The sequence below is a fragment of the Amyelois transitella genome, chromosome 5, assembly GCF_032362555.1.
Source record: "Amyelois transitella isolate CPQ chromosome 5, ilAmyTran1.1, whole genome shotgun sequence".
Classification (NCBI taxonomy): domain Eukaryota; kingdom Metazoa; phylum Arthropoda; class Insecta; order Lepidoptera; family Pyralidae; genus Amyelois; species Amyelois transitella.
Window position 1 is genome coordinate 2,404,495 of NC_083508.1, and position 21,820 is coordinate 2,426,314.

General features: G+C 38.5%; 3 protein-coding genes across 3 annotated transcripts in view; all 3 read right to left on the reverse strand.

Annotated features, from left to right (window-relative positions):
* LOC106139141 (death-associated protein kinase related) overlaps positions 1-13,578 on the reverse strand; it is a 155,829-nt gene extending 142,251 nt beyond the window's left edge. Inside the window, exon 1 of the mRNA XM_013340535.2 lies at positions 13,004-13,578. Within this exon, the coding sequence (XP_013195989.2) occupies positions 13,004-13,149 (146 nt within the window). The 5' untranslated portion in view covers positions 13,150-13,578. The remainder of the gene's footprint in view (positions 1-13,003) is intronic.
* A 755-nt stretch (positions 13,579-14,333) lies between these two features.
* On the reverse strand, positions 14,334-17,589 carry LOC106137747 (glutathione S-transferase 1). The gene is made up of 6 exons (XM_013338654.2): positions 17,546-17,589; positions 16,979-17,149; positions 16,225-16,283; positions 15,514-15,664; positions 15,011-15,204; positions 14,334-14,568 (listed from the first exon to the last, which is right to left on the reverse strand). The coding sequence occupies exons 2-6, from the start codon at positions 17,120-17,122 to the stop codon at positions 14,439-14,441; spliced, it is 678 nt and encodes a 225-aa protein (XP_013194108.2). The 5' UTR covers positions 17,123-17,149; positions 17,546-17,589; the 3' UTR covers positions 14,334-14,438.
* Positions 17,590-18,138: 549 nt separating this feature from the next.
* LOC132901788 (glutathione S-transferase 1-like) lies at positions 18,139-21,186 on the reverse strand. Its single transcript, XM_060944355.1, has 5 exons — positions 20,790-21,186; positions 20,232-20,290; positions 19,651-19,801; positions 19,187-19,380; positions 18,139-18,403 (listed from the first exon to the last, which is right to left on the reverse strand). Exons 1-5 carry the CDS (start codon positions 20,931-20,933, stop codon positions 18,274-18,276), a joined length of 678 nt encoding a protein of 225 aa, XP_060800338.1. The 5' UTR covers positions 20,934-21,186; the 3' UTR covers positions 18,139-18,273.
* Between the last annotated feature and the right edge of the window lie 634 nt (positions 21,187-21,820).

Here is a 21,820-nt window from a genome sequence, read left to right on the forward strand (position 1 = left end):
AACGATCTATTACAACTCTTGTTTCGACACGAAAAAGCCGAAACGAGTTGCGAATCGATTTTAAGTGCCGTGAGAATTGTTTCAAAGCCTAACACAACTGAATGAAACACGTAAACTAATCGGAACCGTTATTGGCAGTAAAATAAACGAACCACACGTTCAACCACACATTTTCAACCGTCGGATGTTACTCTAATAGAGACAAATGGTTGTCTATTCCTGAGGGTTGGGTGCGGATAAGTGGGTTTAGCCCCGGGAGAGACGAGCAGATGTTGTGCTACTTGAATTTCGCGTCATCTGGTCTCTTGATAGCTGTACTCGAAGTAAATAATGTGATTTTCGCCTAAAATTAGGTCAACAATATCGAACACGAAGGGATAGGGAAACATTGAATTCAATGAGGGGAGCCAAGGGGAGAATGTCGATGTATTTTTGAGTTTTATTATTGTGTCCAGTACAAACGACCCAGACATTGTATAAATACTAAATGTTAACGAAGCGAGTGACTGATTACCAAGAAACCATTAATGAAATGGCGAAATGAGGATGCAGTGTAAGAGATCATGAACACAAAACAATGAAGGTCATAAATCACGGTTTCCTTCGTATAATAGTTGCATCCTACAGAAGCTTCGTGGCAATCCGGCGCACTATCTAAATTGATGGCTTCCGGCGCACATTAGAGCAGACTCTATCGCGGCTGTCTGCAATACGACACACTTCATTTGCCGCAGCGCGTGCGCCCGTAGAAAGTGACTCTTTGTCATCGCCACACTCGCCCAAAATCGAACAAACTGACGCGTGAACGAGACATCGCTATTGAACTTCAATATGAGACGAAGAGGGACGCGAGATTATTGAACATTTGGCGCGTCGACTCTTCACGCGTTGTTTGATCTCGTGCATTCGTGGGATTTCGTTCCGACATCGGCGTCTATCCGGACGGAATCTGGAGAGTTAAATGACATTTGAATCGTTTTGCGACAGGTGATCGAGATTAAAATTTCATTAAAAATGCTAACACTGGATTATGTACCTGGATTATTTATGAATAACGTAACACGGATAGTTTAGTTAACGAGCTAGATAAATTTGAAAAATTATTAGACTATTCTGCAAGGAAGAGATATTTATATTGATGGCATATACTTACCATTGCAATAACTATACTAATATTATAAAGCTGAAGAATTTGTTTGTTTGTTTGACTAATCTCAGAAACTACTGGTTCGAATTTAAAAATTCTTTTTGTGTTGGATAAACCATTTATGACGGAAGGCTTTAGGCTATATAACATCACGCAGCAACTATAAGGAGCGAAGAAATAATGGAAAATGTGAAAAAACGGGGAAAAATATATAGGGCTTCACTGATGCCCAAAATAACTATTCCACGCGGACGAAGTCGCGGGCACAGCTAGTTATTAATAAAATAAGTTTCAAATTTTGTGAAATTCATGGTAGAAGTCACGACTAAGCACAGATGCTTTGGGACTAGGTCGTTGTTTCGTTTCTGCAAATTATTTCCCTTAAACATTGCCGAACCATGCGCTGTTATTGGATACAATTTCCGCTGACACAATTACATTCAATTCCGTGGAAATATCCGGTAATAGACATTAATATGTAATTTTAAATCAACAAACAGGTTAAACATAACACGATGCCTACGTCTCCTCTTTTTACTGATGAATCGGTTTTTTATCGGGTTGTTAGTAACTTTGATTAGGATAATTTGCGTCTTGAATGATTTCACTTTATTAATTGGCGGTCGTTACAAGCGTCCATATAAGTAGAGTGCGGTGGGTGTACTCGAGTCGGAATTAATTTATTCATGTGGGCCGACCGGCAGGAGGGACGACACTAGCTATCTGGTTACAGTCGTTAATCAAAGAGGAGGAAGACTTGAATACGACAAAAAACTTGGAACAGTGACGACAGGCAGCCGACGGAGACACTAATGGCCTTTTAGACACGTCCACGTCACTCCCAGGAGTTTTGAGTCGGAGGCACCCGATCATTGAACCCGCTTCAGCGAAATACTATCGCATTTCAAAGAATCGCCTGATCGAGAAATAAAACCACTCCATTCCATATGCGTCGAGCGAGGCGGAATCCTTTATCGACGGATGAATGACCCCGGTGCAATATGACCGTAAGGCTATACATATTATTCATATTTTTCACCCCATCTACGGCCACGATCCTACAATTTTATTCCGCCCATCTCCTTTGACTGACAAATTTGACTTTACTTCTTACTATCCGGTCTGAATATTCGCCACGTTAGTCATATAGAAAAAGGTTAATTAAATCGCATTTGCATATAGATAATTTCGCCTGAGGATCATGATGGCCGATGAATCAGAAGGATTGCCGCTTGCATACTAGATCTCTCATCGGTTACTTCATTTCAATCGTGTTATTAAATTTTTGATTCGAGAAAAACTATTTCGTGTCATTGATCAGCAATACACTTATACAGAGGAAGCATCATCGTATTTAATAATTGAATCATTACTTGTAACAAAATTCCTTATAAAAGTTGCGGAAGGTATAAACTCAATGATTTTACGGTCCTTTAATAATTATCTAATACATCAGGTCAGGTCACTGTTTGTAAATAATATTGTGTAACAAAACCTTACATAAGTGCATATGTATCGCGCTTTCTATCAGCATCGTAAGTACCTGTAACAAAACAAGCAGACATTAGATAAACTCGGGCCCGCAACAATGGCCGCAGGGAAAGGCCAGAAAGGCCAAAATAAAGGTCGCAAGCCCATTAAATATTCATGGAGCATTCGCATATTGTACAGAGAAAATATTTTTATGCACTCGATACAGTCGGGCACAAGTTGTTCATACAACTGTATTTAATTTTATATCTCACTGCATTACCTTCAGAATCGATATTGGCATATCTCGGTGTCTGTACACTCTTACACGTTTTAAGTGTGAAATTGCGCTGAAGAGCTTCCACGTGTATTTTGCTGTTTTAGCAGCGCAATCAAAAGTTCACTTCCTTGTAATCAAATTTTATTTCCATCCTTTGTTAAATGACAACTGTATAAAGTAAAAGAGCAAAGTTGCAATAACATACGACACATAATGAAATAAACATGTTTGGCCTTTTGGTTAAATCTCGTTTGTGACCTTGAGGACGTGAGCGGAACACACTGTGATATATTTTTAGTTTATCAATACTAAGACTTTGAAAAGCATGTTTAGACGATGGGAAGATGATCAGCAATATTAAAGAGTTGTTGAAAACTGACGAAAAAGACACAGGTATTATCAAAAAAAAAATCAAAAAAAAAATAGATCGACGCAAGAGGCAATATGGTTTTGCCCAGAAGCGGAAGGAAATAGGTAATATACAACAAGCTTGCATACACAGGGGATTTATGTCAGCGGTTGACAAAAATAGATTGCTTATAAACAACTACAGCCAATAAGGAAACTGCATCCAAAGCTTACCAAATATGAACTAGCGCAACCGAATGCTACACCTTACTAAAGATTTAACTGGTTCAAATTATTAAAGAGACAAATTAAGTAAATAATTGACTGCATTCTGTTTATAAAAGTTTGACAATAATGTTGACAAATACAACAAAAATTCGGCTCGACGAGGGGAGTCGCATAAACTATTTTAGTTGCACAAAAGTTTGAATCCACTGAGACGAATTAAGTAAAATTTTGTAAAACCACTGTACAAAAACAAACAAGGAAATTACATAAACATGTAAACGTAAAATAAACAAACAATCCCCGCAAGAACCCAATAATCACGATTGCTATTAACAATATGTCGTCGAGGAATATAATAACAGTGTTGCAGCCTAGAAATATTATGGACATTAGTAACCCCGCCGGATCACGGGCTGCGGCGCGGCATGGCGTCACGCTTTATGCTAATTCCGAATATTCTGATGCTGCAGAGGCTGACCGACCACCCCAAGCAAATGCAGCGAAGATTATATCGTCTATCAATATAGATAGAATTTATAGAAGATAAATAAGAAATTCATTGAAAAGATCGATGGGCCACGCTCAGCTGTTTTGCTTAATGATAAAATTAAGATTCAAATAGTGACAAGTTGCTAGTGCATTGCCTAAAAGAAGAGTCCCAAATTTAAAAGTCCTATCCCTTAGTCGCCTTTTATGACATCCCTAAGAAAGAGAGTAGTCCTATTCTTTTTTCTTTCGATGCCGGGAACCGCACGGCACCTGCTTTTTCTAAAAAGTTAATTCAATATTATGAAGTACGTGGGCACGGTCAGAAACATGGCACGTTTTATGTAAATTCTGATGCTGCATCGATGCTGCCTGCCCACCCCGCACGCGTTCCTCGTGGACCATGCATTATTAATGATTCGTCTATTTTACAATATTATACGCTGATATGAAAGTTTTGCTTCTCTACCATCTCTTATGGCCAAACCTTAGTAAATATTGAAAATGTCGAATCATCAAATCAAATGATTGAACCACTTCGCAATTTCTGAAGCAACATACAGTTAAAGCAGTCGGCAAAAATCATAATATTGAACATAATATGCAATGTAACGTTCTTAACAACTGTTACGACTCGTTTCAGTTTTAATTGACGAGTATAATCTTAGTAACGTGATGTTTATCAAATGGAACGAATTTTTGTGTTAGTTCGCGTCACACGTGCGCCCGACGACACGGCTCCGATTACGCGGCCCGTTGCGCTTGCGCCTCCGCCCTTGGACTAGCTGCTTACTGCGAGACGGTCGCTAGCTATTACATATTTACGAGAATTCAATAATTTTTTAACTTAAAATCTGCCAGCCTCGCAGCCATCCGACCGATAGTATCGTACCGCTTATAAGATGTTTTTGATTTAATTTTGATAGCGATAGATATAGAATAAGAAAGCCACAACATAGAGGAAAGCTGGGAGAGTAGGCGTCTTCTATCTCCCGCCATTTTTACGTTTCTCATTTTCGGTGATGTCAAGATTTGATCTGTTTATTGGTAAGAGAATCTGTAACAAAGTACGATATTCTAAACCGGGACGAAAGGAATTCAACGTCATAAATAAATCTAATCCCAAAGACTGTGAGCTCGTCTAGTCTGGGCCATCCGATCCGTACGCAAATAGGCCGGCGTAATCCTGCCTGATTGTAACGTATGTGGGATAGAACCGCGACAAATTCGCTGCAATTTGTACAAGTCAAATACTAAAAGCAAACACTGAAAAGTAATAAGAAGAAGGCGCAGTAATTTACAAGTATCACACACCAGACCAGAACATAATTGAGACACAATTTTTTCTCTCTGTAAAACTCTATGATTACAATGTTATGACTGACGCGGGGGAAACTCCTGTTTGCAGCTTATTGCTCGACACGCCACCAACTTGGTTTTGAAGTGTTAAGGATTCTTCTTCGCCGGATTGAGCCGTCAGCGACGGCGGTAGATTTACTGCGGCGATAGCGGCGCCCTTCCGCCGCGCTGATAAATAGCCTCTCTAATTATATTTACGCAGCGCCGGCCGCCGCGCGATAAATCCCGCCGGAATGCCGGGATAACTCCGCCGTTTACGGCCAATACGACGCCCGCTCATAAGATCCATCACCGCTGACACTTTGTATTACTTCGAAATTAGGCATCCAACGATAAAATCTAATAAGTTCCGACGTCACCTTGCACTTGGACGCCTATTTTTGTTTCAATGCTGCCGTCCATCAAGTTCTATAAACGCGGGCCACAAATCGAGTTTATTACGTGATACATTCGATGTATAAGGAAGGGATGCACGTGACAGACTCGCCGTCTTAGGTCCGGACTGTGTATGGAAATACTCCGGAAGCGTACAATTAAAATGGGAGCGATGCGTTGTGATGAACGAGTCAGTGAACCCGACCCAAGGTTATGGAAGGGAGCGTAAACAGCGAACCGCATCCATCAGCAGAACAAACAGCGGAATGGAAGCGAGATGTGAGACGTGTCAATATTGGCTTACTCGGCGAGGCGGAGCCTTGCTGTGCCGCGTATCAGGGCATATAGAACTTGCAATTTGAGATAATATTGATTAACAAAGGCGAAGTCGATAACCGTATCACGGATATATTTGTGCGAATACCTGATACACATTCAAAGAAATTTAAGATATTTTGTCAAGTTTGTGTTCACTTAATACAAACACAATAAACACGTTTTTAAATAAGATAGGCAATAACGAGCTACGACGGGCAAAAACGAATGTGGACAATTTGACGTGAGTTTCGAAAGACGCTGTTAAATATGCAAACATTGCAATCTCGTTTTAAGGACATGTCCGAATTTGTGTGGGGCGCGGAAATGGCCAAGGGCCGTGACATGGCGCAGGCGCAGCACAGAGTTGCATTACAAGAGTTACATCACACTGATTCACATCGCGACGTGATTCAGAGGAGTGGTGCGCTAATCGCCGCCAATTCGGGATGGCGAGCCAAATGAGTTGCTAATTTACGCAATTAAACACATCTCAATATGGGCATTATAATAAAAAAGCTTCTTATAAAAGATTCGCTCTTAAAAACAATAATAGATTAAAAACAACAATGAACTGATGAATCGATAAGACCTATTCCCTGTGTGACTACTGCTGTCACACATAAGAAAATTTTAATTAGTTGTCGAGACAGGAAAATAGAGCAAAAATGTTCAGAACATTCTATCCGATGGCAGGTTATATTTAACCACTCACAAAGAACTGATAGTTAAAAGATGCAATCACAGCTTGCATACTTAGGATGGTTACTACTAAAAATACTGTCAACACGGGAAGGGCCAGGGCCGACGCTATCTCGGGAGAGATCGTCGGCACGAGATGCATTTAGCGATTGCAATGGTAGAATTAATGTGATGTCGATATCCTGTCAGCGGTTGGTATTCTCTAAAAATTATATTGAGTCGGCCTCTGTGGCTCAGCGGTAGTGCGTATGTCTGCGTCAACCGGAGATCCCGGGTTCAAATCCCGGCCAGGACATGATGAGAAACGAACTTTCTCTGATTGGCCTGGGTCATGGATGTTTATCTATATGTAAGTATTTATTATAAAATATTGTATCGTTGAGTTAGTATCTCGTAACACAAGTCTCGAACTTACTTCGAGGCTAACTCAATCTGTGTAATCTGTCCCGTATATGTTTATTTATTAAATAACACAACATAAAATATACTTATTCTTATTTACCACTAAGTGACGTATTTTTTACTTTAAATATTGGTAACACTTGTCAGCCATATTCGATCCGAATAGTTTCTAACTTGAATCGTAATTAGGTATCTCGAGATCGAGATTGGTGGTACTTATTACCGCCCATATCTAGACGCCGAAGGTCGGCCAGACTTTCGCTACATGCTGGCTACATTATACAAGTGCCCATGCCCAACTCAAGTGTCGGAAAATCTAGTCGCCTACACGTGTCGGTATGGTAGTCGAGTTCCGTATTGCGTTTGAAGAGGCCCTTAGAAACAAGTTTTTAGCATATTCATATTTTCTTAAAATGCGTGTTTTTACACGTGCTAATATAATTAAATTTAGTTTTGTCGTATATTTTTTAAACTAATACAGTTGTAATCCGGCTCTAGTTGCCATGGCGGAGCCACGCAACTTACACGCTGCACGCATATTTACATAGACAATGCACCCAAGCTCATAACGTCTACAGGAGCCGTGTTGACATTGGCCCACCGTCGCTCGGTTTTGTAACGATATCAGCAGCCCGCATTCCATTGCTTATTTGAATGAGAGGAGCGATTGTTCTCGAGTCGCCCACGTGTGGCGAGGTGTCGCGACGGTTGCACAACACAGCATGGGCGACTCGGCAGCCGCTCGCGACACCCGGCTACAAACACAGGTGAATTCGCCCATTGCGCGGCCTTGCGAATGAAGGGCACGACCGCACGGCCGTGCGCTGTCCATTCCGGGACGCCTGCGGAGCGTGACGACTCACCAGGCGGCGACGCCCCTTTGCCTGGAGACCCTGTATTATTACACTGAATAACCGGCAGGACCGGATACACCTAGGCTTGGAAAAAAACGCGCCGCACGTGGGAACGCTATGTAGCGGATTTATAAGTAAAGAGTAAGTACATTGTGAGGGTTGCGCTGTGGCGACCGGCGACGGCGGACATCGTGGCCTCGCTCGCGTGCCGCTGCGTACAGATCGGGTTTCGTTCCGCAAACTCGAGATAACTGCAGCACGTCGATAGAGCTTCGTACTTGGAAATGACTTTGAAACTCGTATCTAGCCTTTTGTGTTCCCTTTTAGCGGCGTCCTATTTGAATAAGAAATGCGAGGTTGAGATTGCTGATCAATTAAGTTTCCTGTACGCTTAACGCATTAGTCATGAAGACTAACATGGTCCGAGCAGCCACCGGTCGGTCGGCTAAAAACAGAGTTCTAATAATCGACACTCGATCTAAAATAGCGCCGTGACAAACGAAACCGAAAGTGATGCGTGATGCAACGGTCCCGAATTTAGCTGGTGGTGGTCGGGTCGGTGCATCGTCCGCGAGGCACGCTGAGGCCGGCGCCGCGGTGCCAAGCGGCTGGCATTTTGCACTAATGACACGAATAAGATATTAGTGCGGATAGCTGGCCGACCGGCGCCGCGCCGCATCCAATGGTATTCGGGCCGCAGCGACACAATCGCATCTACTAACGATTGTATTTCATAATGTTGTCTCTACCTTTAATACCGCCATCCCTCATCGTGGCCGGGAGAATAATTCGATAAGCCGGCTTCACAGCGCGAATGTTTTGGAGACGTTAATATGCAAAACGTGTCGATGCATGTGCAGTGCAGCGTGCAGTAGGCAGGGGTAAGGGCAGGGCGTCGGTGACACGGCGGGCGCGGGTCGGAGGTCCGGCCGCATTCCGCCGCCGTATGAAAGTGAAACCGCTTCGACGAGCAACCGCTCAGCTGTAGAAAGTCCACGATTACATCTCAGCAGCGGCGACGCCGGACGAGCAAAAACTGCTATCTCCGCGCGGCTCCCGGGAAACGAGGCGCCCCGGGCGACGTCGCGCGGTGAAATTGCCAATAGCTGGCAGCGATGGCTAAACGATTCCTTTCATTTACTTGAAACGCCAGCCGCTGGCCCGCCGTTGTAACGTAGAATTTCACTTAAACTCCGTAACCGAATGACCCGGGGCTATCCGACACCAACGTTGTGTACACACGAAATAAATCACGCATCTCTAATCGTATAAATTATCTAATGTTGTTGTATGCCTGTCCGCAATAGTTCGCATTTACGCATTTACTCCTATATTTATATGCACGCAAAGAAATCATCGAAATGCTGCGAATCCGGTTTGATAAAAATAAGTTCAGTAGAAAGCTTATAAGTTTATAAGTAACAATACGCCGATACGCCATGGATTTTCCGTGCTAATATTATAAATGCCAACCAATCTTCTTGAAATTTTTCGTATATTTATATAATTAATATGGAGATAGACATAGGGATCCTTTACCCCGGTAATAACTTAAGTTCCCGTGAAAGTTGCGAAAAATATTTATTCTTTTGTAAAAACTAGTAAAAATATCTTAATCCAAAAAATTCCATACTATAATACAATAGTAACTATAGTCAATTCGCTGATAGGGCGAAGACTGAGCTTTGAAAATCAAAGAATAACTACTATAGATCCAAATAATTACCGAAATGTCTACGATATGACATATCTATTATTAAAAGTGCACCCTGCATACATAAGTATGACTTGTATTCTTCTATTGCGCATATCTTGCCATATTTATTGTTTTTTCCTATTTGAATATGTTTCATATATGATATAATAATTCACTTTAATCGTTAATTCCATTTCACTATGGCCTTCGATGCAGTGTAAAATCTGCCCGATCATCATGCTGCGTTGGCCTTCGGAAACATTACTTTCGCTTTATATTGTTTACAATAAGACAAAATATATAGAGTACAGATAAATTCTTCTTTTAGGGTTTGCGTATATTTGTTTCGGCGATGTGCTAGCAACCTGCCACTATTTGAAACTTGATTTCATCAATAAGCTATACAGCGGAACGTGGCATTACAAGGGATAAATAAGTGATTGTATGAACTAATAAATCTGCCACTATATCTGAGTCTTACTTCTTTAGTTAAGACTGAACGTGACCATCACCATAGCGTTCCTTTGCATCGATCAATCTTTTTTCTAAGTTAAAAATAAATTTCTATATTTTTCTTAGATAGGAAACCTTAGGATGGGCTTTAGAAACATTAGTGAATAACCAGGAAAAGGGTGATGATGAACTGAAAACTGAACATAAGTATCTGTTAGTCTTTATAATTTGTGACCATAATTTCTTGATCGCATTCGCGTATTGCCTGACAATGTCGAATTCTTGAGAATTTCGTGAAACGCTAATGTTCGCGGCATTTAGCATAGTATGCGTTTACCGGTAACTTCCTACTTGTAAACTTAATTAGTTAGCTAAATGTTAATGATAAACGTCACTGAGTAATAATGTACAGCGAAGCAAGTTAAAATAACAGTGTAAAATAATTAAGTAAACGTAAGTAGGTACGGTTATATGGTTCTGTACTGAACCACATAAGATAATTGTGATGATAACTTTAGCCTAATGTAACAAGTTGATTAAAAATTACAGTAAGCGTAATTAGCCAGTTAGTAGAAATTAATCAGCATTGCCAAAACGTCCCAACTACTAGATACACCTAACATTGAATCATTTTAACCATGACCAACAATTTTATGCAATAGAAAATAAGGTAAGACCTACATTCATAATTCAGATATCTATGAATAAAAATAAAACATTCGTAGTTTAAAAAAATGGTCACATAACGCGCAAACGGTATAGGGAAATGGATTTGTGTGAAACCAGTGGAACTCGCTCCGAACCAGTTACGATCGACCTCGAGGGGGAGCGGAATAATAGCAATGCTCAAAAAAAAGTACAATTAGCCAATTACAGCGATGTGATGACTTATAGTATAGTAATGGCGACCTTGCACGTCACGGAGGAAACAACCAGTGTTCATAACGTCGAACGTAAACAATGAATCGATAATCGATATTAATAATGCAAAGGCAGTTTCGCTGAAGTTTAGACGCTTTCAAAGTCGGGTGGACCTTTTTTTATTTTAGAACACCCATCAATAATCTGACATCCTATGTTATAAGATTTTGGTTACTAGGAGGAAAAAAATTGTACCTAAAGGGTTGAAAACATTACATACTGACTCGGTACACGGCAATTTAAAAAGCGGGAAAGAAAAGTAGAAATAAACTTGTTTTATTTAGTTAACTTCATTTAATACAGTAGGTATTTTTAAATTTTAAAATTAGGATAACGATTGGTATTTTCATTGAAAAGCATTAGAATATGATTAGTCAGTAATTAAATATATTATTGAATTTAACAGACTATCATTAACTAAAGAGTAGACAAAATTGCATGAAATTTTGATACTGAATCATATTTATAGCATTTAAAGTGTACCTAAATAATCTCCTTTAATCTCATTTATTCAAATGGAATTATGAGTAAATTATGAGCTTGGTACTAACATGGAAACAACAATTCCAATATTTTAGAATTAAAAAAAATTGTATTAAGTATTCTCTACAAAAAAAAGGCTTCAAAGAAAATAAATATTTTCTTATCTTTACTTAATTATCCACATATTATTAATATACAGTCACTTCTGTAGTCCAATAAAATTACCAATATCCCTTGGTTTTTAAATTATTTGATGCACATTTGATATTTCAACATACCTAATATGAACTTGTTTATAGATATTTATAAATAATTTTAATATGAAATAGCTACAGATAGGTCAAACAATCTTCAAAATCTGATAGGGTGCCCAAAATTTAGGGCGCATTGCCCCTTTAAATTGCAACATATATGTATATATATTATAATTTATCATTTTTAAAATCTACCTATAAAATGAACATGATAAGAACTACGCACATAGCAAATATTGTCCTATCAGTGTTTATCACAGTGTTCAACATTCATCAGTCACATTATCTTGGGTGTTTTGATATGGTACATAACACTGGAAAAATTGATGACACAACTTAATTATGAAGTAACTTGGTGGCAGATAACTTTGTAAATTTGTCGCATAATATCTATTGTTACTTGAACACATGATGTAGGCTACCTATAAAATATACTTTGCACTTAAACTTGAATGTATACAAAGCAATTAATACAATAATACTTAATTAATCATATTAATCAAGTGCTAAATTAAGTCTTCACATGAGTTTTCTTCAACAATTAATAATATATCTCAAAAAATATTTTGTTTTTAAAGATTATTTAGTTTCCCATGTGTATGATTTTCTCACTAAATTTTTCCCTCTTTCCAAAGTTTAAATAAATTATAAATGTTTTTTTTTAATAAGACCTTATTTTGGTGATATCATCATCACTATTAAATAAAGAATTCTATATTGCTACTTCCCATGTTTCTTCCTTCGACAAATAAATTATACAGAGTCCATACTTCATAGTAAGTTACTATATTTTGATAACAATAAATAGTCACATTCTCCATATATGTTACAGTAGAATAACTGGAATGGCAGTGGTCGAAACAAGCCCTGCCTGACCGATCTTGAAGTGGTCAGGTAACATTGACCTTCCCACTACAATATTGAGTGAGCATAATAATTACAAATGGGTTGGAAAATTTAGAGCAATTGGCATAAAAAGTTATGTATTAAATATGCACCATGAGTTACATAAAACAATTCTTTCATTTAAAAAAAAAATTGTTTTATTAAGGCTTTATGGCCACCGGTAAGGTACCAAAAAAGAGGTACTTTAAAAAAAAAATATCTGTTTATTCACTTGTTGAACTTGAAAAGTGACGCGATTGAGTTTTATCAACATGTTCACGTATCAAAAAGATTGTTATTTCGTGATGATTCACTCCTGATTTATTGATAGGAGACATGACTGACCTTGCAAACGGCGTTTGTTCGACGTGGTAGACGTCTGTGATCGGCTCTGAGCGCATGATGCTGCGAATTTTCTCCTCTGGCAGTTCCAGCAAGCCATCACTCCCTGTCTTGAAGTCAGCCTTACTCAAACCACTTAAAACACTCATTTTTAACGTGTAGACGACTGACGACCGAGTCGAATCCGCGATGATAAACTGATAAACTACCAAGTGTCACTAAACGATTCACAATAGTCCTTACAATCAACGTATACACTTATGTAAAAACAGGCATCAATTAGACCACATGAAACATTTTAATGCCTCTGGTTTCTCAAAAGGTAACAGAGTGCTCTCCCTTGTCATTGCGAGAAGCGGTTACGGTTTTATTCAAACTCTCCACTGTTAATTAGACACGATAATTAAACAAACTTTTGTATCACTTCATCATAAATTGCAATGAAAAGTAATAAGTTGTTTATTTACACACGCGTTTCGAAAAAACTCAAAAATGACAATCGCGGCAGGACAGCTGCGAATCGACGAGTCGACCGCACTTCGCCGTACACGTTTCTGCCGTTTGTGGCAACTTGGAGAATGCACCATTCAAATTCCTAGTGAGTACAACGTTCTAAGTTCGAAAGTTGTATGGCAAGGACAAATGATGTAACTTAGTAGTGTAGCGTCTATAGGGTAGATGGCGCTCAACTAAATTTTGAATGTTGGTTCAAAATATAATGCCTTGGTTTAAAATGAAAATATAAAGCAATATTAGAAAAGAATAGACATACCTACATCATGAATAAAAATTAAAATGAACAAGACATTGATGTGACGTAAATACAATACTACCGCGTAATTTATAAAAAATTTAATGTACCTTTATACATGTAGCGCCATCTTTTCGTAGTAGGCATTTCAATATCCAATTAAGTTAGCTTAATTTATAACGACAGTTGTTAGTGAAGACAATTTTCGCTAGATGGCAGAATAGATAAAGAAAACCAATTTTAACACCCCGACGGAAAAGAGGTGTTATAAATCAGACGTGTCTTTGTCAGCAATTCCAATTAAGTTTTTTTTTCATAAAGTTGATTTACGTGCGGATATTCAAGAAGCAATTAGAATTTAGTTTTTATTTAAATTACTTAAAGTTCATTTACTTGCGAGTGTTCTTGAACATGTTTGATCAAAATCGGTTGAATGTGTAAAAGTTGTGGGAGTTGAAAGTGGTGAAGGAAGACCGAATGTCGACGAATAAACTCGAGTAAAAGCGCACAGATGGAGAATACTGCCTGGAATTGCCAAAAAGTATAATTACACACAATCCTTTCAAATATATTTATTTATTATTTATTGTAACATTTACAATTTGTAAAACACAATAGGCGGACTTAATGCTAATAGCATTACCTAACAGTCTACCATTGGGTTAAGCAGAGAACCTTTGTTTATTTTTATAACTGCTTGTTTTTCGTCCAAAAAGTCTCCATTGCATCGGTGAAGGCGGCGACGCAGGTAGCGTGGGGTTCCCGGAACCAAGCTTCCCTTTCTAACCGCTCAAGCCAAGCCACGCAACGGGGAAACCTAAAAAATTTGGTGATTATAAGTAATAACAATGAAAATAATAGAAAGAGGTTCACTACAAACAGAAGATAAGGTCAAATTAGGATAGTAGCTTTTCCTAAAGATTCGCTCTCGTGGTCATTTCGGGGAAAAAATTAACCTATGTATGTTTTACCTCGAATAACATAAAAGCGTAAAAGACAGACTAACTACTAATTCTGTATAAGAATAGAATAGTCACATAAATCTAATTTTATCTTATATGTACCGCTTCCAATGCGCATGTGTAGAAGAAGCGGCGGAACAAGCTACACTGCAGCATTTTCACCGGACATCAATTTGTATGGAATGAAATATTGTCAATACTATACAAAACATTAAGACTGAAAAATAAAAAGAGGCTAGAACACCTCTCTACATTTGCGCATATTTGACAGTTCCTTTAGTAACAAAGAAACTCAACCTGTTCCCATCAATCTTCTTGATAGCCTGCATGGCAGCAGCGGTGCTGGCCAGCGCCAAGTCCGCGAGCGTGACGTCATCGGCCGCCACGAAGCGGTGGCGGGAAAGGTACTCCTCCACTATGCCATACGCCAGATCGATGTCCGACAGATGGCGCGCCGAAGGACCAGGCAGACCTTCCAGTAGGGTTGGCAGCTAGGAATTAATAAGTTAAAATTATTATAGAGACATCCAGCTATGCAGCCAAACGTGGTCTTTGACGTTTATGGACAAATAGGCAAAGCCGATGCGTGTTTCTCGTAAGCCTGCCAGAACCATCCAAGACCGTATAGGTAGCTCAAGAAATATCATGGATCAACCGCCAACTCACCGTGTTGGGAGAACGTCACCCAGACCGAATTTCTTCTATCTTAACAAAATACAAATTAGTCACTATGATTTTTATTCTGAATTCTATAGGAATTAACTAGATAAGGTATCAAATAAAAAGATAATTGAACTCACCGCAACAACCTTGAGCCTGATGAAGAAGACCCCAGTGTTGAAGAACATGCAAGTATCGACGAGTGAGCGAACTCTGATGTCACTCGGGTACAGCCTCTCTCGCTGATCAGCGGTCGCGTACGACTCCAATAGATACTTGAGAATCGCGTGACTTGGAAAAACAAATAGCTACTGTGTCATATGATTAATTATCTATGAGTGTCAATGTCATTGTCAAAGAATTAAACAGTTTGTAACGGATATACAATAAAACAGTTTGGGATGGCGTCATCATGCAACCGAAGTTCGAATGTGTTTTATTTCATAAATTCCTATATGAAACAGCTACTCGAACATAATCATACGCTTCACGTAGTGCCGTGTGGTGATCGGAACTTTAGCATAGGACCACTCTCATGGATGGCGTAAAAGGCGACTCAGGGATAGGCTTATAAAGTTGGGATTCTTCTTGTGGGCGATGGACTAGCAACTTGTCAGTATTTGAGTCTCAATTCCATCAGCTGAACGTTGCCTTTCAGTCTTTTCTAGAATCTGTTTATCCAGTCAGAAATATGGAAGTGATTATAACAACCGACAATTTTTTTGCGATATCTTATTAATTAGGAGGCCGTTGAGTAGATCTTGTTGGAAGTTTCTATAAGCTAGTCGAGACATTTGTTATTTGACTAAAAATTCAACTTAAATTACTAACCATAGTTGGATTTTACTAACCTTTCAGAGACAACAAAATCACCATCAACAAGGACCGGGATTGTTCCCATGGGATTTATCTGAAAATCACATACATACATACATACATAAACTCACGCCTCTTTCCCGGAGGGGTAGGCAGAGACTACCTCTTTCCACTTGCCACGATCCCTGCATACTTCCTTTGCTTCATCCACATTCATAACTCTCTTCATGCAAGCTCGGCGGTTTCGGGCACTGAAAATCACCTAACATGAAATTGGACAATAATAACACTAATAACTAAACACATGAAAGTGAATATAAAGCTGGCTTTATACGGCGCTATTCTCGCTGTTACGCGCCGCGAAAAGTCAGCGTTGTAGCCATGTTTAAATTTTGAGAATATTTTTTACTTATTACACATAAGATATTAGAAACAAAATACAATACAGCTAGAGGATATAATCAAATTAAAATGTTTTTGAGCAAGATGAAGTCACACAAATAAAAATAAAAGTTTAACACTGCTTGAATGCGTTACTTGTTTACTATTATTTTGTATTAGATTAAGGCTCTTGTAAGTGAATTTAATTCTTTGTGAGTCAAATAAAGATCTTTAAACCTATAAAAACTCTTACCTTAAAAATAAGTCAAAGGATTTAAAAAAAAAGGAATTAGAAATTTTAGTGCTTCGTACCTATAATAAAAGACTTTACGAATCGAGAGAGCGGGGATATAACAGAGACCTATTAATTTACCAAGGGGATTCTTTTAGCATTGATTCTTAACAAACCTTTTGAAATTCCTCTGATTTGTGCTCCATCGCCAGTAGGTTGACCTGGCGTTCTTCAAACTCCAGTCCGAGCAGTTTGCCGAGCATTTTCACCGAACTTGCTGGCGGACTCGCCGGGTGCGTATAAAGTATGAGCGGAGACATTTTGAATTTCAAATGGCTTCGAAATATCTGTATAAAAGTAAAAGGTCATTGACGAAGTTATTTACAAAAACCGCTGAACGTATTTTACTGAAATTATTCGGTGAAAAACTACATTCACAGGGTTATTTAAAACGGTACCAAATCCAAATCTCTAAACAACATTAGTTCATAAAACTCATTTTCAGATAAATTCTTATCGAAATGTAAAAATATTCGAACTGGCTAATACAAATTTAGATATTAAATGATGCGGCATTATCATATACAAAATCGCAATTTAAATTCTTTTTCAACTGCTTTTCTGTTGGTAGAAATACTAACATACCTAAGCTATACTTATATACAATTGTGTGCCTCATAAGCAATAAATAAATCTTATATCATCGTGTTATTAAAATTCTAATAAAGAATTATAGCACTTACAGATAAATTTATCAGAGGACTGCTTGACTGGTCAGAAAGTTGATCGCTGTGCGTAGCTGCTACATGTAGTAGTCGATAAGATATGTATTATATTTAAATAACACTACGTAACAATACGCTTACACACATGTTTAGTCATAAGTTAGCATTCAAAATAGGTTTTATTTATGTAAGGGCAATTATGACTTGCGATAATTACGTTCCATTTAATACCTTATATCAATTTTAAGATTCTTTAAGAACATTGTTTTCTAGAAATGAATGCGAAATAAAACTCAATTTATAAAGTTAACAAGCTTTTATATTTAAATGGCATACAATAAATTACAATATGATTATAGCTAGTAAACAGGAAGGTTTTATTTTAAAATTTACTTTACAGTAGGCGGTTGGGACGATGGGACAAAAATTATGGGGTACAATTAATACTTATTAACACATTTTAATTTACAATAATTTACAAATGTCGCACTACGTGAGTTCGTGGATTCTGGCCACTTCGCCACCTCCACCTTTATAACAAAGTCAATGAAGTAAAAATGTTTTAATACTTTTTTTAAGACCAATTAATTTAGTTGCATATCTTTATTTTAAAACACGAATCTAACATCATCAACAGCCTGAGGCTTATATTAAAAAAACAGGCAGTAGTTAATAATTTAAAATTTAACAGTAATAACTAAATAACCGCTTCATATAAGTACTATGCAACTAATGAAACAATATATTCAGGCTTCGTTCGCCTCTCTCCAAAACTTCCTCATGAGTTTCCCGAGAAGTTCTACACCAGGGGCATTCACCTTCTGAAACACTGGCTCCTTCTCCATCCTGGATAGCCATTCCGCACCGTGAGGAAATCTGTAAAAAATTTCCAAAGATTATATTATCAATGTTTTTATTGCACAATACGAGTACAAGGTTAAATTATATCAAACTAGCTTTACCTAGCAGCGAAAAGCGCGAATAACTATCGCTGACCCGTTTCACGTCATAATAAAAAGCGAAACAGCTATAGTTTTTAGCGCGATTTAAACGGCGTTGCGCGTTCCATGCTACAAAATTCTCGTTATTTCCGTTCCCGAGGAAATTTCCAGAAAAAAGTAGCTAATGTACTTTAATCTCGGTTAACTAGTTCAATTCCATCACACAAAATTCCTGTGTGTATGTACATACATAAAATCACGCCTTTTTCCTGGAGGGGTAGGCAGAGACTACATCTTTCCACTTGCCACGATCTCTGCATAGTGCCTTCGCTTCATTCATCCACATTCATAACTCTCTTTATGCAAGCTCGGCGGTTTCGGGTACTCTTGACCTCACCCTTTGCCAGGACGTCCTTAATTTGATCAAGATACGTTCGCCTAGGTCTTCCCACTCCGACCTTGCCCTCCACACTCTCCTTGTAAATCTGCTTAGTCAACCTGCTTTTATTCATCCTCTCCACATGACCAAACCATCTTAACATACCCTTTTCTAATCCTATTACTCATTAAGCTATTCTGCATCAATTGTATTATCCTGTGATTTGGAAGTTCTTACATCAACCATTAGTAAGTAGGTACCTATGTCTTAATCAATTTGTATAGGTGAAAAGTATGTTTATTTCACTTACCTTTTCTCAACTTTACCTATACTATTTACCTTTTAGCGTCCATTTTATGGACGATCTGCGCGGCGGTAGCGCTCGCTCCCAGGCTGAGGTCAGCTATCGTCAGCTGGTCGGCGGCCACGAAACGAGACTTTTGTAGGTATTCGTCTAACACGCCGTACGTCTCCTCAATGTTAGCTATGTGTTCCTCGCTTGGAGCTTTTATCGCACCCAGAAATGTTGGGAACTAAAAAGTATTAAATGAGATATTTTAACATTAAGCAACATACATACATATGTTCACGTCTATATCTCTTGTGAGGTAGATAGAGCCAGCAGTCTTGAAAAGACTGATAGGCCACGTTCAGCGAAGAGAGCGTAAGAGCAAACCTCACCATCTTGGGTCATGGGCAGAGAAGAGAGAGACCACAGACAATAACATAAAATAGAGTAAATCAGACTCGAGTGTTGCCAATATAAATGTACCTATTTCTAACAAAAGTATAAAACAACTTACAGCGACGTCATTGACGACCTTCCTGAAGAAGACGCTGGCGTTGAAGAACAGCCGCTGGTCCACCACGGCCCTCGCCTTCAGCTCGCTAGGGTACAGGGTTTCTTGATGCCGGCCCCCGTACGCCGACACCAAGTATTTTAAAATCGCATGGCTGTTAATTATTGAATAATTTATTGCTTTTAACATCCAAGTAGGTATAATACAGTTCTACCTACATGTCTAATTAGATAAAAATTAAGTAGTTTGCCGAGTTCGGTCTACGGCACTCAATATGGTAAAGGGTCCTTTTTTATAAAAATCGCATGGCTGTGAATTATTGAAAAATGTATTGCTTTTAATATCCAAGTAGGTATAGATAATACAGTTCTACCTATATGTCTAATTAGATAAAAATTAAGTAGTTCGGTGAGTTCGGACCACGTCAACTACACACGGTAAAGGTTTCTTTTCTAGTCTGTACGTACTTAGATTCTGTTGCTAACCATGGGACATCCCCTTTCTCCTTCAAAAACTTTTGTTGGAGGCAGTGATTGCCATCAAATGACAATTATATCGAACTTTTATAAAATAAATAATTGTACCTGTCAGATAGAACGAAGTCCCCGTCTCGCAAAACCGGTACTACCATCAAAGGATTCAACTGAAATCAGAATTAAGTATCTATAAATTATAACCAACACAAAAATAAACCTAAATTACTACAGTCTTTACCATCTGACGTAAATTCCAGTTATTACCTATATGGAGTGCGTGTTTTCAATATGAACTTGGATGTCAGGTTTTTACAAGCAACAAGTCCCGTCTGAGTTTCCGCCATCTTTCCAGGTGAACCTTACATTTATTTAGTCGCCTTTACGACATCCACGGAGGAGACGTTAGAGTTCCCATTCTTAAGCCGGGGAAGCACGTGGTACTAACAATGCAACACTGCATTTCGTTATATGTAAGTAGGACGACGAGAAAATTCCCGTTTATTCCAGTTCCCGCGGGAATTTCCAGAAATCCTCACTTAGTGCACCCTTAGACAAGTTAAGGAACCTACATAACCTTCTCGCAGTGGTTCGGACTCGGTCAATCAATCAGTCAGTTATTTAGATAAGAATACCTACAGGTTGAAAATTCATAAGACAACTGGATACCTTTTTAAACTCCGGCGTCCTGTGCTCCAATTTGATGAGATTCACTAATTTGCATTCCATCTGCAATCCAAGGATTTCGGCCAGCATCATCACGGACCGGCTCGGCGGGCTGCCCGGCGCCATGTACAGCATCAGCTTGGACATGATGCTGACGCTTAAAACACAATAAATTCCCTACAAGTTGCTCAATTTATTACGTTAGCGAAAAGACTATTAAGTACCTTTGTAACTGTAGGTAGGTACCTACCTAGTATCCTATGAAACTCTGAACTGAAGGTCTAATCTAAATCTGTCAAGTCTTTGTATAAATTAAAAGTAGGTCACAAGGGAAAATAGTTTCAAAAATAGTTTATGCGACAAACAAACAAATCTTTTCTAAACAAATTTCCAACTTGTAAAGTCGGTTAAAAACGTTATTTTAACGTGTGTTTTATAAGTAACAAAAAAATAAAATAGATAAGAAAAAATATGGGCAAATGAACTAACCTGTAAAGGAAGAGTAAAAGAGTTGGCAAAAAACTAAATGTTCGATGAAAGGTTCAAAGTATTAAGGTGCTACACAATTAAAATTTGATAGATAAGCTACCTGCCGACTCTAAATAATCTGCAGTACCTACATGTAAACATAGAATTCGGAAAAAAATTTTAGCAGTATTATAGGCAAAAAAAAACATTTAACAGATGCTCACTTTAGAACTTTTAAATAAGTCTCCTTTGTTGTTTTGTCTATAATTACATCACAAATAACCTCAAAACCCGCGACCCAGTTCGAGCCCTTTACTCGTGCGCATCGCAACTATACTGGTTAAACTAAACAGCCTACGAAAACATGTAATAAATAAAATGGAACGTATCTATGAAGTCATAGATAAAATGATTGTTATTATACCACTACTGAGGTGCACAGGCACGGCACTCACAAACAATATAGAGTGGACTGTGGACAGTGGGGGCAAGAAACGCGTATACATGCCACTCAACAAGGCCGAATGATGGTTGTTTTGTGATGGCAGGATGTTGACGATCCAAAG